Source organism: Rattus norvegicus, chromosome 15 (assembly GCF_036323735.1).
Source record: "Rattus norvegicus strain BN/NHsdMcwi chromosome 15, GRCr8, whole genome shotgun sequence".
NCBI classification, from domain to species: Eukaryota; Metazoa; Chordata; class Mammalia; order Rodentia; family Muridae; genus Rattus; species Rattus norvegicus.
In genome coordinates, this window is record NC_086033.1 from 87044149 (window position 1) to 87059181 (window position 15033).

General features: G+C 41.1%; 1 protein-coding gene across 2 annotated transcripts in view; it reads right to left on the bottom strand.

The window, feature by feature from the left end:
- Nucleotides 1–11341: 11341 nt before the first annotated feature.
- The window catches only part of Ednrb (endothelin receptor type B), a 31276-nt gene continuing 27584 nt past the window's right edge, over nucleotides 11342–15033 (bottom strand). Inside the window, exon 8 of one of the 2 annotated variants that reach the window (XM_006252431.5) lies at nucleotides 11342–14091. In XM_006252431.5, coding sequence (XP_006252493.1) covers nucleotides 13957–14091 — 135 coding nt within the window. In that variant the 3' untranslated portion in view covers nucleotides 11342–13956. The remainder of the gene's footprint in view (nucleotides 14092–15033) is intronic. The other variant, NM_017333.1, reaches the window with a different exon arrangement.

The following is a 15033-nucleotide window of genomic DNA, read 5'->3' on the forward strand; positions in this document are numbered from 1 at the left end:
AAGGCCCGTACCTAAACATAGTAAAAGCCATATACAGCAAACCAGTAGCTAACATTAAACTAAATGGAGAGAAACTTGAAGCAATCTCACTAAAATCAGGGACTAGACAAGGCTGCCCACTCTCTCTCTACTTATTCAATATAGTTCTCGAAGTCCTAGCCAGAGCAAACAGACAACAAAAGAAGGTAAAAGGGATGCAAATTGGAAGGGAAGAAGTCAAAATATCACTATTTTCAGATGATATGATAGTATACTTAAGTGACCCCAAAAGTTCCCCCAGAGATCGCCTACAGTTGGTAAACAACTTCAGCAATGTGGCTGGGTATAAATTAAGTCAAACAAATCAGAAGCCTTCCTCTATTAAAAAGATAAACAGACTGAGAAAGAAATTAGGGAAATAACACCCTTCACAATAGTCATGAATAATATAAAATACCTCAGTGTGACTCTAACCAAGCAAGTAAAAGATCTATATGATGAGAACTTCAAGTGTCTGAAGAAAGAAATTGAAGAGGATCTCAGAAGATGGAAAGATCTCCCATGCTCATGGATTGGCAGGATTAATATAATAAAAATGGCCATCTTGCCAAAAGCAATTTACAGATTCAATGCAATCCCTATCAAAATTCCAACTCAATTCTTCCTAGAGTTAGAACAATTTGAAAATTCATTTGGAATAACAAAAAACTCATGATACGGAAAACTATTCTCAACAATAAAAGGACTTCTGGGGGAATCACCATCCCTGGCCTCAAACTGTATTTTTTTTAAAGATTTATTTATTGTATATGAGTACACTGTAGCTGTCTTCAGACACACTAGAAGAAGGCATCAGATCCCATTATAGATGGTTTCAAGCCACTATGTGTTTGCTGGGATTTGAACTCAGGACCTCTGAAAGAGCAGTCAGTGCTCTTAACCACTGAGCCATCCCTCCAGCCCCTCAAACTGTATTACAGAACAATAGTGATAAAAACTGCATGGTATTGGTACAGAGACAGACAGATAGACCAATGGAATAGAATTGAAGACCCAGAAATGAACCCACACACCTCTGGTTACTTGATCTTTGACAAAGGAGCCAAAACCATCCAGTGGAAAAAAGACTGGATTTTCAACAAATGATGCTTGTTCAACTGGCAGTCAGCTTGTAGAAGAATGCAAATTGATTCATCCTTATCACCCTGTACAAAGCTTAAGTCCAAGTGAATCAAGGACCTCCACGTAAAACCAGATACACTGAAACTAATAGAAGAGACAGTGGGGAAAATCCTTGAACACATGGGCATTGGGGAAAATTTCCTGAACAGAACACTGATGGCTTATGCTCTAAGATCAACAATAGATAAATGGGACCTCATAAAATTGCAAAGCTTCTGTAAGGCAAAGGATACTGTCATTACGACAAAATGGCAAGCAACAGATTGGGAGAAGATCTTTACCAATCCTACAACAGATAGAGGGCTAATATCTAATATATACAAAGAACTCAAGAAGTTAGACTCCAGAGAAAACTGGTATGTAGAGCTAAACAAAGAATTCTCAGCTGAGGAATACTGCATGTCTGAAAAGCACCTAAAGAAATGTTCAACATCCTTAGTCATCAGGGAAATGCAAATCAAAACAACCCTGAGATTCCACCTCACATCAATCAGAATGGCTAAGATCAAAAACTCAGATGACAACCCCTCCATTTTTGGTGGGATTGAAGACTGATACAACTACTCTGGAAATCTGTCTGGCAGTTCTCAGAAAATTGGAGATAGTACTACCTGAGGACCCAGCTATACCACTCCTGGGCATATACGCAAATCATGCTCCAACATATAACAAGGACACATGTTCCACTATGTTCATAGCAGACTTATTTATAATAACCAGAAGCTGGAAAGAACCCCGATGCCCTTCCACAGAGGAATGGATACAGAAAATGTGGTACATCTACACAATGGAGTATTACTCAGCTACTAAAAACAATGATTTCACGAAATTCTTAGGCAAATGGATGGAACTGGAAAATATGATCCCGAGTGAGGTAACCCAATCACAAAAGAACACACATGATCTGTACTCACTGATAAGTGGATATTAGTCTCGAAGCTCCTAATATCCATGATACAATTCACAGACCACATGAAGCTTGAGAATAAGGAATACCAAAGTTTGGATGCTTCAGTCCTTCTTAGAAGGGGGAAGAAAAATACTCACAGGAGGAAATACGGAGACAATGTTTGGAGTAGAGACTGAAGGAAAGGCCATCCAGAGACTGCCCCACCTGGAGATCCATCCCACATAGAATCACCGAACCCAGACTCTACTGCGGACGCCAACAAGTGTATGCTGACAGGAGACTGATGTAGCTGTCTCCTAGAGGCTTTTCCAGAGCATGACAAATACAGAGGTGGATGCTGGCTGCCAACCATTGAACTGAGCATGGGTTCCCCAATGGAGGAGTTAGAGAAAGGACTGAGGTAGCTGAGCGGGTTTGCAACCCCACAGGAAGAAGAACATTAACTAACTAGACCTCCCAGAGCTCCTAGGGACTAAACCATCAACCAAAGAGTACACATGGAGGGACCCGTGGCTCCAGCTGCATATGTAACAGAGGATGGCCTTGTTTGTCATCACTGGGAGGAGAGGTCCTTGGTCCTGTGAAGGCTTGATGCCCCAGTGTAGGTGAATGCCAGGCTGGGAAGGCAGGAGGGAGTGGGTGGGTAAGGGAGCACCCTCATGGAGGCACGGGATGGGGCATGTGATGGGGGGGTTTCTGGAGGGGAGTCCAGGAAGGGGTATAATATTTGAAATGTAGATAAAGAAAATTTCGAATAATAAAATGAAAAAAAAGAAAAGAAAAGAAAATGCCCTGAGCACATAATAATCAAACCGCTAAGCATATAGAAAAAAAGAAAGATTGTTTAGAATTGCAAGAGTAAAACTCCAAGAAATGTATATAGGCAGACCTATTAGAAAAACATTCCATTTGTCAGTAAAGAATCTAAAAGCCAAAAGGGCCTGGACAGGTGTGTTGTAGAGTCTAAGAGATGACAGATGCTAGCCAAGACTTCTGCATTCTGCAAAACTTTCAATCACCAATGATGGAGAAAATAAGACATTTCATGATAAAGCCAAATTAATTTACGATCAGATGAACCATATCAACAGACCTATAACCACTATTGAAATAGAAGCAATCATTAAAATTGTCCCCCCAACCCCATGTCCAGGACTAGATGGTTTAGGACAAAATCCTACCAGAAGAGATAATGCCAATACTCCTCAAATTATTCCACAAAATAGAATCAGAAAAAAATCTTGCTCAACTTATTTTATGAGGCCACAGTTATCCTGACACCTAAGCAACATAAAGATCCAATGAAGAATCACAGACCAGTTTTCCTTATGAACATGTATGTAAAAATGCTCAATAAAATTCTTGCAAACATAATCCATGAATACATCAAAGTGATCATCTAGCATGGTCAAGTAGGCTTCATCCCAGAGATCCAGCAATGGCCTCAATATACATAAATTGATAAATATAACCTACCATATAAACAAAATGAAAGAAGACCACATGATGATCTCCATAAGTTCAGAAAAAGCCTTTGACAAAATCCAATAGCCTTTCATGTCATGGCAAGATCAGGGATACAAGAGATATACCACAATATAATACAGGCAGTTCATAGCAAGTCCACAGCCAACATCAACTTAAATGGAGAGAAACTCAAAACAATTTCACCAAAATCGAGAACAAGATAAGGTTGTCCACACTCTTCATACCTATTCTAATAGAGATCAAAAGGATACAAACTGGAAAGGAAAATGTCAAAGTATCTTTATTTGTAGGTGATATGATAGTATACACAAATGATCCAACAAATTTCACCAGGGAACCTAAATTCCCCCAGTTGACAAACACTTTCAGCGAAAGTAACTAGCTACGGAATTAGCTGCACTAATCAGTAGCTCTTCCATATACAAATGACAGATAATCTGAGAAAGAAGTCAGTTAAATGACATCGCTTACAATAGACAAAATATAATATCTTGTGGGTAACTCTTAGCAAAGCAAGCAAAAGCCCTGTATAATAAAAAACTTTAAGACACTGAAGATAGAAATTGAAGAAGATATCAGAAGACAGAAACATCTTCCACACACACAGATCAGTAGGACTAACAGAGTAAGGAATGGCCATCTTACCAGAAGCAATCTACAGATTCAATGCGTTCTCCAGCAAAATTCCAACACAACTCACAGAATTTTCAGCTTCTTATGGAAACAAAAAACTCAGGATACCTAAAACAATCCTGAATAATAAAAGAAACGCTGGAGATATCACCATCGCTGATTTCAATTTGAACCACAGAGCTATAGAAATAAAAAAACAAACAAACAAACAAACAAAAAAATGGCAATCTCATAAGCAGACACATTGATCAATGGAATCAAGTTGACAACACAAGCCTAGGTGTGAATACAGATCTACAAACATCTGAAGTTTGATAAAGAATCCCGAAATAGACACTGGAAAAACGACTGCATCTTCAACAAATGGTGCTGGCACAAACTGGATGTCTGCCTGTAGAAGAATGCAAATTAGTCCATACTCATCCCCCTGCATAAAACTGAATTCTATTGTATCAAAGACTTCAACATAAAACCGAATACACAAGTTTTGATACAAGAGAAAGTCGGGAATAGCCTTGAACTTGGCACAGGAAAGATGTTCTAAACAGACACTGTTAACACAGGCACTAAGATCTACAGTAAATGGGACCTCTTGATAATGGAAAGCTTCTGTACAGTAAAGGACACCATCACTCAGACAATGCAGCAGGCTACAAAGTGGGAAAAGACTTTTATTCACTACATATCTGATAGAGAGCTAATATGCAAAATATATATAGAAAAACTAGATATTATGAAATCAAATAACCCAATTAAAAATGGGGCAGAAATCAAAACAGAAAGTTTTTCAGTAGATGAAACTCAAATGGTTGACAAGCACTAAGAACCATTAACATCCTTAGACATCAGGGAAATGCAATCAAAATTCCATTGAGAACTTACTTTTCATGTGTCAGAATGGCTAAGATCAATAGAACTCATGCTGTCAATGATGTGGATTTATTTTTGGAAAACATACTGCCCCCTGCTAGACAATGCTTTACTGATCCAGGGGTGAACCAAAACAATGCCTTATGAAACTAGAGAAGGATTCTGTTTCCATGTGAGTGTGTGTGGAGGTCTATGTGTACGTACGCATGCATTGGGATAGAGTAGGGGAGGGGAGGTGGTAAGAAAAGTTGCTTTTACTATTCATCTTGAATTGTCACAAAATAAACGGCAACCTTAATCCTAACCCTAACCCTAACTCGTAATCCTCTAACCCTAATGCTCTAACTAACCCTAACCACATAACACCTATCCTAACCCTTCAACTCTAACCTTAACCCCCTGACCCACACCCTAACCCTTCTATTCTAACTCTAACTTTAACCCCATAACACTCACCCTAACCTTAACCTTAACCCTCTGACACTCACTTTAACCCTAACCTTAACCCCCTAGGCCTAACCCTAGCCCTAGCCCTAACACTAGCCCTAGCCCTAGCCCTAACCGTAACCCTAACCCTAACCCTAACCTTAGCCCTAGCCCTAACCCTAACCCTAACCCTAGCCCTAACCCTAGCCCTAACTCTAACCCTAACCCTAGCCCTAGCCCTAACCCTAACCCTAACCTTAGCCCTAGCCCAAACCCTAACCCTAACCCTAACCTTAGCCCTAGCCCAAACCCTAACCCTAGCCCTAACCCTAGCCCTAACTCTAACCCTAACCCTAGCCCTAACCCTAACCCTAACCCTAACCCTAACCCTAACCCTAACCCTAACCCTAACCCTAACCCTAACCCTAACCTTAGCCCTAGCCCTAACCCTAGCCCTAACCCTAACCTTAGCCCTAGCCCTAACCCTAACCCTAACCCTAGCCCTAACCCTAACCTTAGCCATAGCCATAGCCCTAATCCTAACCCTAACCATCATGTACAGACCCTGCAAGCAAGTCATCCTTAAGCAGGAGGTCAGCCTCCTCATGTTTAAACACAGGATGGAAGAGGGGCCGACTCCACATCCTCTTACCACACCATTTCTATACAGCTTAGTTCTTGGCAGTCTCTCAACAGGGAGAAGACAATATTCTGGTTTCGCTTTCCCCATTAATAACACTTTCCTCCTCCTCCCTAGATTTTCCTTCCTTGCCTCTTCCCATTTCTAAAAGTACTCTAACAGCACCCAATGCCATTTCCTGATTTTTGATCGGTTGTAACTATGTACGTTCTGTTTTTATTTTATTTTGCTTTTTAAATTGAGGATTATACACAAAAGTGCACATGTCTTTTTGTTTAAGGAAAGCAATTCGACATTTATTATAGAAATATGCTAGATGCAAAATAACCATGTACATTTATGTGACCTCTTTAAGTACAGCTCCAAGGCCAGCACCTCCTTTAGTATTTCCTCAAACTCTAGTTGTCCCCTATTTACCAAGAATGGCAACTGGCCGTATTTACATTATAATTTCCTTTAATGTTTATGGTTGATGTGTGCGTCCCTGTAACTCCAGCTTCACTGTGTCAGAGTTTGAGCTCTATATTATCAGAATCATACTGTCGCCCGGTAGTTTGCAACAGAGTTGGTCTCCCACCACGTCTCCCAAAAGATAGTTGTTGATGTTTGGAAATGTGTTGTTCTCATGGTAGGAAAGGATCCTAATGACGTTTAATAGGTAGTGGATGAGCAGGCTGCCAAACCTCCTACATGTACAAGACAACCCATCCAACAGTTTACACACACAGGGCAGCACTCATGAAAACTTGCTGGATCAAAATTTTAATCTTGATCAACTTGTAGAGGGCACTTATTCCATTTTCCGTTTTATTGCCATATCATATGGTCTAGTAATTTAAAATATTGCTACTGGAGTTTGAGTTGTTTCCACTTGGGGACTGAAATAAATAATTTGGCCTGTGAATGTTCTGGTGTTTGTGTCACGATCCCATGAGAAATTCTCTACAAGTGGAAATTTCTGGTCCTTGGATAAGTATTTCTTTCCTATATTAATTCCCAAGTGCTTCTCAAAGTGGATGCATGATTTTTACAGCAGTACATTAAGAACAGTTCGGGCTCTATATTCCCCCCTCCCCCATTGCTAGGAGTCTTAGCTAGGGTGACCCTTGTAGATTCCTAGGAGTTTCCATTGCACGAGGTTTCTAGCTCATCCCAGGGAGGCTGCCCCATCCCAGTTGTCTTTCCCAGTACTCTCCCTCCATTCCCTCTAGCTAATCCCTCCTGTTCCTGTACTCACTGGCTAACCTATAATGCCCAACCCCCAACCCACCCAGGACATCTATTCTATTTCCCCTTTCCCAGGGAGATTCATGTGTCTCCCTTGAGCTCTTCTTTTTCACTTAGCCGCTCTTGATCTGTGAATTGTAGCCTGGTTTTTCCTTTACTTTATGGCTGTCATCCACTTATAAGTGAGTACATACTGTGTTTGCCTTTCTAAGTCTAGGTGACCACACTCAGGATGATCTTTTCTACTTCCATCCATTTGTCTGCAAATTTCACGATGTGACCATTTTTAACAATTGAGTAATATTCCATTGCATGAATGTACCAAATTTTCTCTATTCTTCGGTTGAAGGACATCTAGGTTGTTTCCGGTCTCTGGCTATTATGAATAAAACTATGTGAACATAGTTGAGCAAGTATCCCTATAGTACGGTGTTAAGTGTCCTTTGGGCATATGTCCAAGAGTGTCAATTTTCTTTTCCAATTTTCTGAGAAATCGCCATATTGATTTCCAAGCTGGCTGTACAAGTTTACACTCCCAGAACCAATGGAGGAGTGGTCTCCTTGTTCCAACAGGAGGTGTCACTGCGGTTTTGATGTTAAACATTTTGACAGTTGTAAAATGGAATCTAAGAGTCGCTTTGATTTGCATTTCCTCGACTGCTAAGGATAATGAATATTTCTTTATGTGCTTTTTGGTCTTAGTCCAATGGTCATCAAAGAGGCTTCACCCGGTAACTGATTGAAACAGATGCAGAGCCCCACAGCCAAACATGAGGCAGAGTTGGGGAATCCTGTGGAAGAGGGGAGGAAGAACCAGAGGGGTCAAGGACACCACAACAAAACCCCCAGGAACAACCAACATGGCGTCATAGGAGCTCACAGAATGAACTGACAATCATGGAGCCTGCATAGGAATGACTTAGGCCCTCTGAATATATGTTCCAGTTGTGTAGCCTGGTCTTCTTGTGGGACTTCTAAAGAGCAGAAGTGTCTGACTCTTTTGCCTGCTTTAGGGATCTTTTCCCTCTACTGGCTTGTCTAGTTCAGCCTTAATATGAGGGAAGGTGCCTAGTCTTGCTGCAACTTGATATCACCATGGTTGACTGATATTCACGGAGCCCAGCCCCTTTCTGAATAGAAATGGAGAAGAAGGGAATGTGGGGAGGATTGAGAGGAGAGGTGGGAGGGAGGGGCTGGTAGAAGAGAAAGAGGAAACTGCATTCACTGCTTTGATTAAAACAGTATTATTTTTACAAGGCAAATTTGTTCCTATCCCCGTCATGAAACTAAAATGTATATATTTTTCCTTCATAAGGAAGAAGTTATAGGAAGAATAGTGGTTGTCTTTTAAAAAACCATTTCTTAAAGGTCTATTTTTATTACTATTTACTTGTTTTTTTATAAGTATGGATGTTTTGCCTGCAGGTATATCTGCACACCTCACGCGTGCTTGTTGTCCATAGGGGCTAAAAGTAGATGTCAGATCCCTTGTAAGTGGAGGTGCAAGATGCTCCTGAGTCACATTGTGGGTGCTGGGGATTGAACTCAGGTCCTCTGTAAGAACAACCACAGCTATTAACAGATCAGCCGTCTCTTCAGCCCTCAACAAGCATCTACCATCAGTGTTTTCTTGGAACTATCATTCATTTATCTCCAGATGGCATTATAGAACCATAAATGCCTATAAACATCTTCAAATATACCAGACAATCTTTCTGTTTCTCGCTCAGTGTTCTCCTTTCTCCATCCTTCTGCTTTTCTTGACTGTTTCTTGGACAAGTGGAAGTATTTCCAGTGCACCACGCTGACATTAGTCACTGGGCTTCCTGTGTTGAGCTCACCTTTCCTGGGCTTCCTTCCGTGGTTTCCTTCCTTGTTCCCAGTTTACTGAGCGCAGTTTGGTAGAGGCCCCCCACGTGCAACTTGCTGTCAATTTTAGCCTTTGGAGGCCTTGACTTTTATCTTTTATCTTTTCTAATTTGTTCAATTTTCAAGAGCAGTATCTGAATTTCTAAGTGTTCTTTTGAATATCAAGCACCTTGATTTTGCTTCAGTTGTATTACTTCTCCAGGAAAATTAAGCCTAATTACGTTGACTTTTTTCCTTTGCTTCTTCAGACATCGTACATATTATTTTCCTGTTAGTTATCATCTCTGTCATTTACTACAAAGTGTCCTAGAATGCCTTTGGGCTTCTGGCACTCACACATACTTTAAAATGTGACACTAACACTTAAAAAAATGCTGTGCATGCGCACTGAATGGAGAAGGCGCATACCCTTTTCAGTGAGAGCCTTCCTTACTATTTGTGTTTATATAGGAAGGATCCTCCACCTGCAGGTTAGCAATTTCCTTCAAATGGAGACTTCTTCCTCTTGACCAGGGAGTACAGGGCTGCTGGTCACTGCTAGAAAGGATGAGTGAGGGCTAGAAATCTCCCTAACTATGGAGTAAAGGTTTCTTATACCTTCAGTCCCAGAAGAGACACAAATCCTGCCTTCAGTTCTTGCTGGGATCATGCCCATGATTCTACATGTAATCTGGCAAAGTTGTTACAAAAGTCAGCCACCTGACTGTAGAAGGCTGGGTAACACATGGCACATTGGGCGGTTAGGATCTGGTCCTCTTGACATGCAACAACCTGCTTTGTGTTTAGCTTCTCTTCACTGTTTTCTTCAAACGTTTGGCTGCCTCAGATTCATTAGTCTACCGTTGACTGTAAAATCTGCCACCCTGCCTCACTGGTGGACATTTGGTAAGGAAAGCCCACGCATTAGTAACTTGCTCCTCAACTTACTGGTTTTTAGCCTACAAGACTGCTAACTTTGTAGCTGGCTGGTGTCCTCCCTTTGGTCTGTTTATACTTCTCTGAAATTTACCTTTGTACCCTTGTTAGTGGACTTTTCGCTAAAACAATGGTTTAGTCACTGAAGTAACCCCCCTCCATTGCTAACAGAACTTAATCTATAATATAAATATATGTGTGACTAGATAAGGGAAATATAGCTGGAGCACTCTGATACACCATCACTCATACATTAGGCACCCAAATTGCTCTGGTGCATTAGCCTCCGGCTATAGGTCAAGTGTCCATCTTCTTCCTGGCATCGTCTCAGCTCACCCCTCAACCTTCCCTCTCCCTTGACTTCCATGACTTGGGTTATTCCTTTTTTTAAATCCTCGAAGCCTCTCCAGATTTTACATGTCTACTCATCTCGAGTTTGTGAGTCCCACTATTGCTGTCTCCCCTGTCCTTACCCTTGTCTCTGAGCACTTTTTCGGACTTTGGAATATTTGCATATGCACAAAGAGAGGGTGGGCATGGGACCCAGGTACTAACAGAGGATGTACTTACGTTTTATGTACAGCATGTGCACGTAAGCCTGAATGTCACTTTATTTAATACTTTTAGTTTTATTTGCACTGTGTTACATAGCAGCAGATCCAACATGGCGTTTTCCACTTTCAAATGTTTGGGGTTTTGGAGTATTTCAGTCTTCAGATTTTTTGGTCAGGGGTACTCAGCCTAAGGCAATTTCATTCTACCATGCATATAGTCAACACTAGAAGGCTGCTTGTGAAATGCAATGAGTAGTCCTCGAGTGTCTTCTTTAATGTAGCATAACAGAATTAAAGGGCCTATGCAGATACGGAAAGGTAAAGATACCGGGTGGTGACTAGAAAATGATCAACTGTGAATGAAGAATGGCGAGGTATGTATGATCAGAAAATGATCAACTATGAGGGATAGCTACATATGTGTGATCAGAAAATGATCAACTGTAAGGGATGGCTATATGTGTGTGTGTGTGTGTGTGTGTGTGTGTGTGTGTGTGTGTGTGTGGTGTGATGACCATAGTGGCACTTAACGTCACTTCTATTTCTTGATAATTATATATTTAACATGAATAATATCCGTGTACAGCATCTCTATTCCCTTTAATGATCGACATAGGATTTGTGAATGAATAGAGAAAGGCAAGCTGCTCTTTTAAACCATTTGAGTGTTTATTGGTTTTGCTTACACAACAAGAGGTTAGCAACTACACAGGCTGCCACTTTAAGTGACCAGAGCCAAACAAAACACAATTCTTTCACATGGCTTTATTACAATTGCATGTTAGACACGACACACCCACGTTTTGATGAAAACAGTGTTCCTTTGGCCGTTGCACATGATCAATACTGAGCAATGTTTGAACACAGACCAACAATAGCGGTAGAAAATTTAGGGAGAAAACAGACTGAATTCACTCATAAGTCTTTTGACCTCTAACATCCCTGGGAACACTATTTTTTTGCATTGCTATGTTAGGCAGTGTAAATGTTAGAAACTATGCTTTAAATACGATGGTACCTTCTCTTATCTTGGCTTCAATTATGCAAAGAAAGTGTGCATGTTTCTTACCACGCCTGCTCTGTATGCTAAAATTTTGAATAAAAAAAAGCCACTGAATATAGTTTTATTGCATATATTGCATGGATAGTGTTCTTATGCCATTTCATGATTTGGCAGGATGATTATTACCCATGAGTCTAACATGATGAGAGAAGGAACATTTGGGTTAAACAAGGATGTTAGGACTCAAGAATTTAGTACACAGCAATAGAACCAATCTGAAACTTAAGAAGAATTAAAAATACATTCACGATGTGAAACTACTGAGGACTCAATAGCTAACTTAAAATGGAAGCTTTTGGGTGTCCTTTGTGATTAAATCACAACCTGTCCACAAGAACTGTGGTTGACTCCTGAAGAGAGTCACGTGGCACGCCGATTCATTACTGTGCTTTGTTTTTTACCTCATTGTCCTGTGTGGGTTTATTGTCTTGTCACAGTGGATTTTGGCAGAAAACTGCATTCTTAGCTCATTTTCAACATGTGGCCTGGGTTACAAGAAGAAAAGAGGAGAGAAAAGAAAAGAAAGAAATAAAAGATATATATATATATATATATATATATAGAGAGAGAGAGAGAGAGAGAGAGAGAGAGAGAGAGAGGGACAGACAGACACAGAGAGAAGGAAAGAAAAAGAGAAGAAAGAAAGAAAGAAAGAAAGAAAGAAAGAAGGAAGGAAGGAAGGAAAAATCTGTTATATTTTAAGACAACATTAAAGCTCCTGGGTTTTGATTTGTTCCCGAGTCATTCTGAGAATGCTGCGCTGTGTTTTGCTGGAGCCGAACCAGGACCTTTCACACTGATATGACGTGGCAGTGACGAACACAGGGCTAATAATGGGAATCTTTCCCCACCGGTTTCCTCCCGCCCCACCTCATTTCCTCTCCCTTCAGTTTTCTCTTGGGCGTTCTTTCACACACTGCTCGTCCGGAGTGAACCTAAGGCACACTGTGGAAGGAGATTAAAAAAAAATAAAACAAACAAAACCTAGACAAGAATGCTCAATGAGGAGGGTCTTGTAGACCCCAAAGCAGTTTGGCTTCTAAGTTTTAGAAAAAGCACCGCGTCCAGAATGCCTTTCTGTTGGCGATTTTCAGAAATAACACAAGAAATTGGCGATACGCCATCAAGAGAGCTGGCTACAGTGACTACCTCCTATGACATTAAGCGATGGTATTTTAGCTATCGTGTTGTGCCGTGGACCGTTTTTGCTGCGGCGTGACTGAAAGGACGCTCCCTGCTTCTTTGCCACGTGGACACTGCACCAGGCAATTCCCATTCTGTCTGTACCCGGGTTACTGGCATCTTTTGTCAGAAAGCTTTGAACGCTGGGACCTGCCCTTCGTTAAGTCATCTACATGTAGTGCTTATAGCTAATAGCTAAGTATTTACAGATGATGGAGTTAATCGAGTGGAATTTAAAGTTCAGTCATGAAAGGATCCTTGAAAGAACTTTGAAGAAATCATAGGTAGTGTTCTGTTTTGTGTCTTTCTGTACAGCATGTGTGTGGGAACTTCAGAAGTCTCAGGCATAGCAGCTCAGCTTTCCCAAGTTTTCTCTGTGACATTTGTGCCTATTTGAGTGTTAAGGAGTATGATGATTTCAAACATCCAGGCTGTGCCTCTCTTTTTCATCGCCCCTTCTGATCATTTCAATGTCTGTAATGACCGAAGAAATGCAGCAACCATATTGCTTTCTCAATTTGCATATAGTTACGATCGGATTAGTGGGGGTGATACTATGCATAAAACTTTGTTAGTTTTTTTTTTGTTTTGTTTTGTTTTTTGTCTCAAATCGAGCAATTGAAACTTTGCTTTAAGAATTGTTTTGCAATGTCATGCATTCCTGTATCCAGATTCATAGGACTGGATAATAAACCCCTGAATAGAGTTTGAGTTCTTGTTTTTAAATGTAAGTGGGCTGTGAGTGCAGTGAGGGCTTTTAAGAGCCGTGCTGAAGTGCTGACTAAGAATCTAAGTGCTTTCCCGAGGCTTCATTCATTCCCATGGCTTTCTTAGGTTGTAAACAGCCCGTGAAATATCAGGTGTGGAAAGTTAGAACGGTTAAAAAACAATCCCTCTCCCATGCGTGCACACCTTTCCGCAAGCACGGTTTTCCGTTTGGGTTTGGCAAAGGTTTCATTTTGTTTTAATGCTATCTGTCCACGATGAGGACAATGAGATTCAGTGAGTGTTCCTTCCTTCAAGATGAGCTGTATTTATTGCTGGAGCGGAAGTTGTCGTATCCGTGATCGTTAGCTTTGAACTTCAAGCAGGATTGCTTCTCCTCTAAGGACTGTTTTTCCTCAAACGTTTGGCACCAGCAGCACAAACACGACTGTATAAAACAGAACGGCCGTTACACATTTACTCAGGCACACGGCCACCACTCTTCTGGGGCTTGGGGCCCTGACTGTCCTTGCCAGTGTGGGATTATGGTTCCCTCTCTTTCCATGTCCCCCTCTTCCCCCTTAAAAAGGGGATGCAATTAAGTCCAGCAAGATGGCTCTGTGGGTAAAAGCACTTGGCAAGCCTGATTGACATGAGTTTGAGCACTAGAACTCACGGTGGAAAGAGAACAGGCACCTGCATGTTGTCTGTGTGCACACACATGCACATGGGCATGCTCACACATGCACGCATATACACACTCTCACACACACATGCGCACACGTGCATGCACACACACTCATACCTGCATACACGCATGCACACAGATATACGAACATATCGTAGCACTTATGCATCATGTGATGCACACACTTATTCTCATACACACGTTGCATTCACACAATAGTAATAAACAAAATTTTAGAAATTGAAAAGGCAATCACATTGGGGGCATGTGCTGATTTTTGGCAATAATGAAGTACAAAGGGATAAAAAAGCATTACTTAAGAAACAATCACTAGGTCTTTTTAGTGTATGCGTGTGACTGTGTGTGTGTGTGTTTGTGTGTGTGGTGTGTGTGTTTGTGTGTGTGAGTGTGTGTGAGAGTGTGTGTGTGTGAGCCTGTGTGTGAGTGTGTTTGTGTGTGAGTATGTGTGTGAGTGTGTGTGTGAGTGTGAGTGTGTTTGTGTGTGAGTGTGTGTGTGAGCATGTGTGTGAGTGTGTTTGTGTGTATGTGTGTGTGAGTATGTGCGAGTGTGTGAGTATGTTTGTGTGTGAGTGTGTGTGTGAGCATGTGTGTGAGTGTGTTTGTGTGTGAGTGTGTGTGTGCTAGTGTGTGAGTATGTTTGTGTGTGAGTGTGTGTGTGCTAGTGTGTGAGTATGTTTGTGT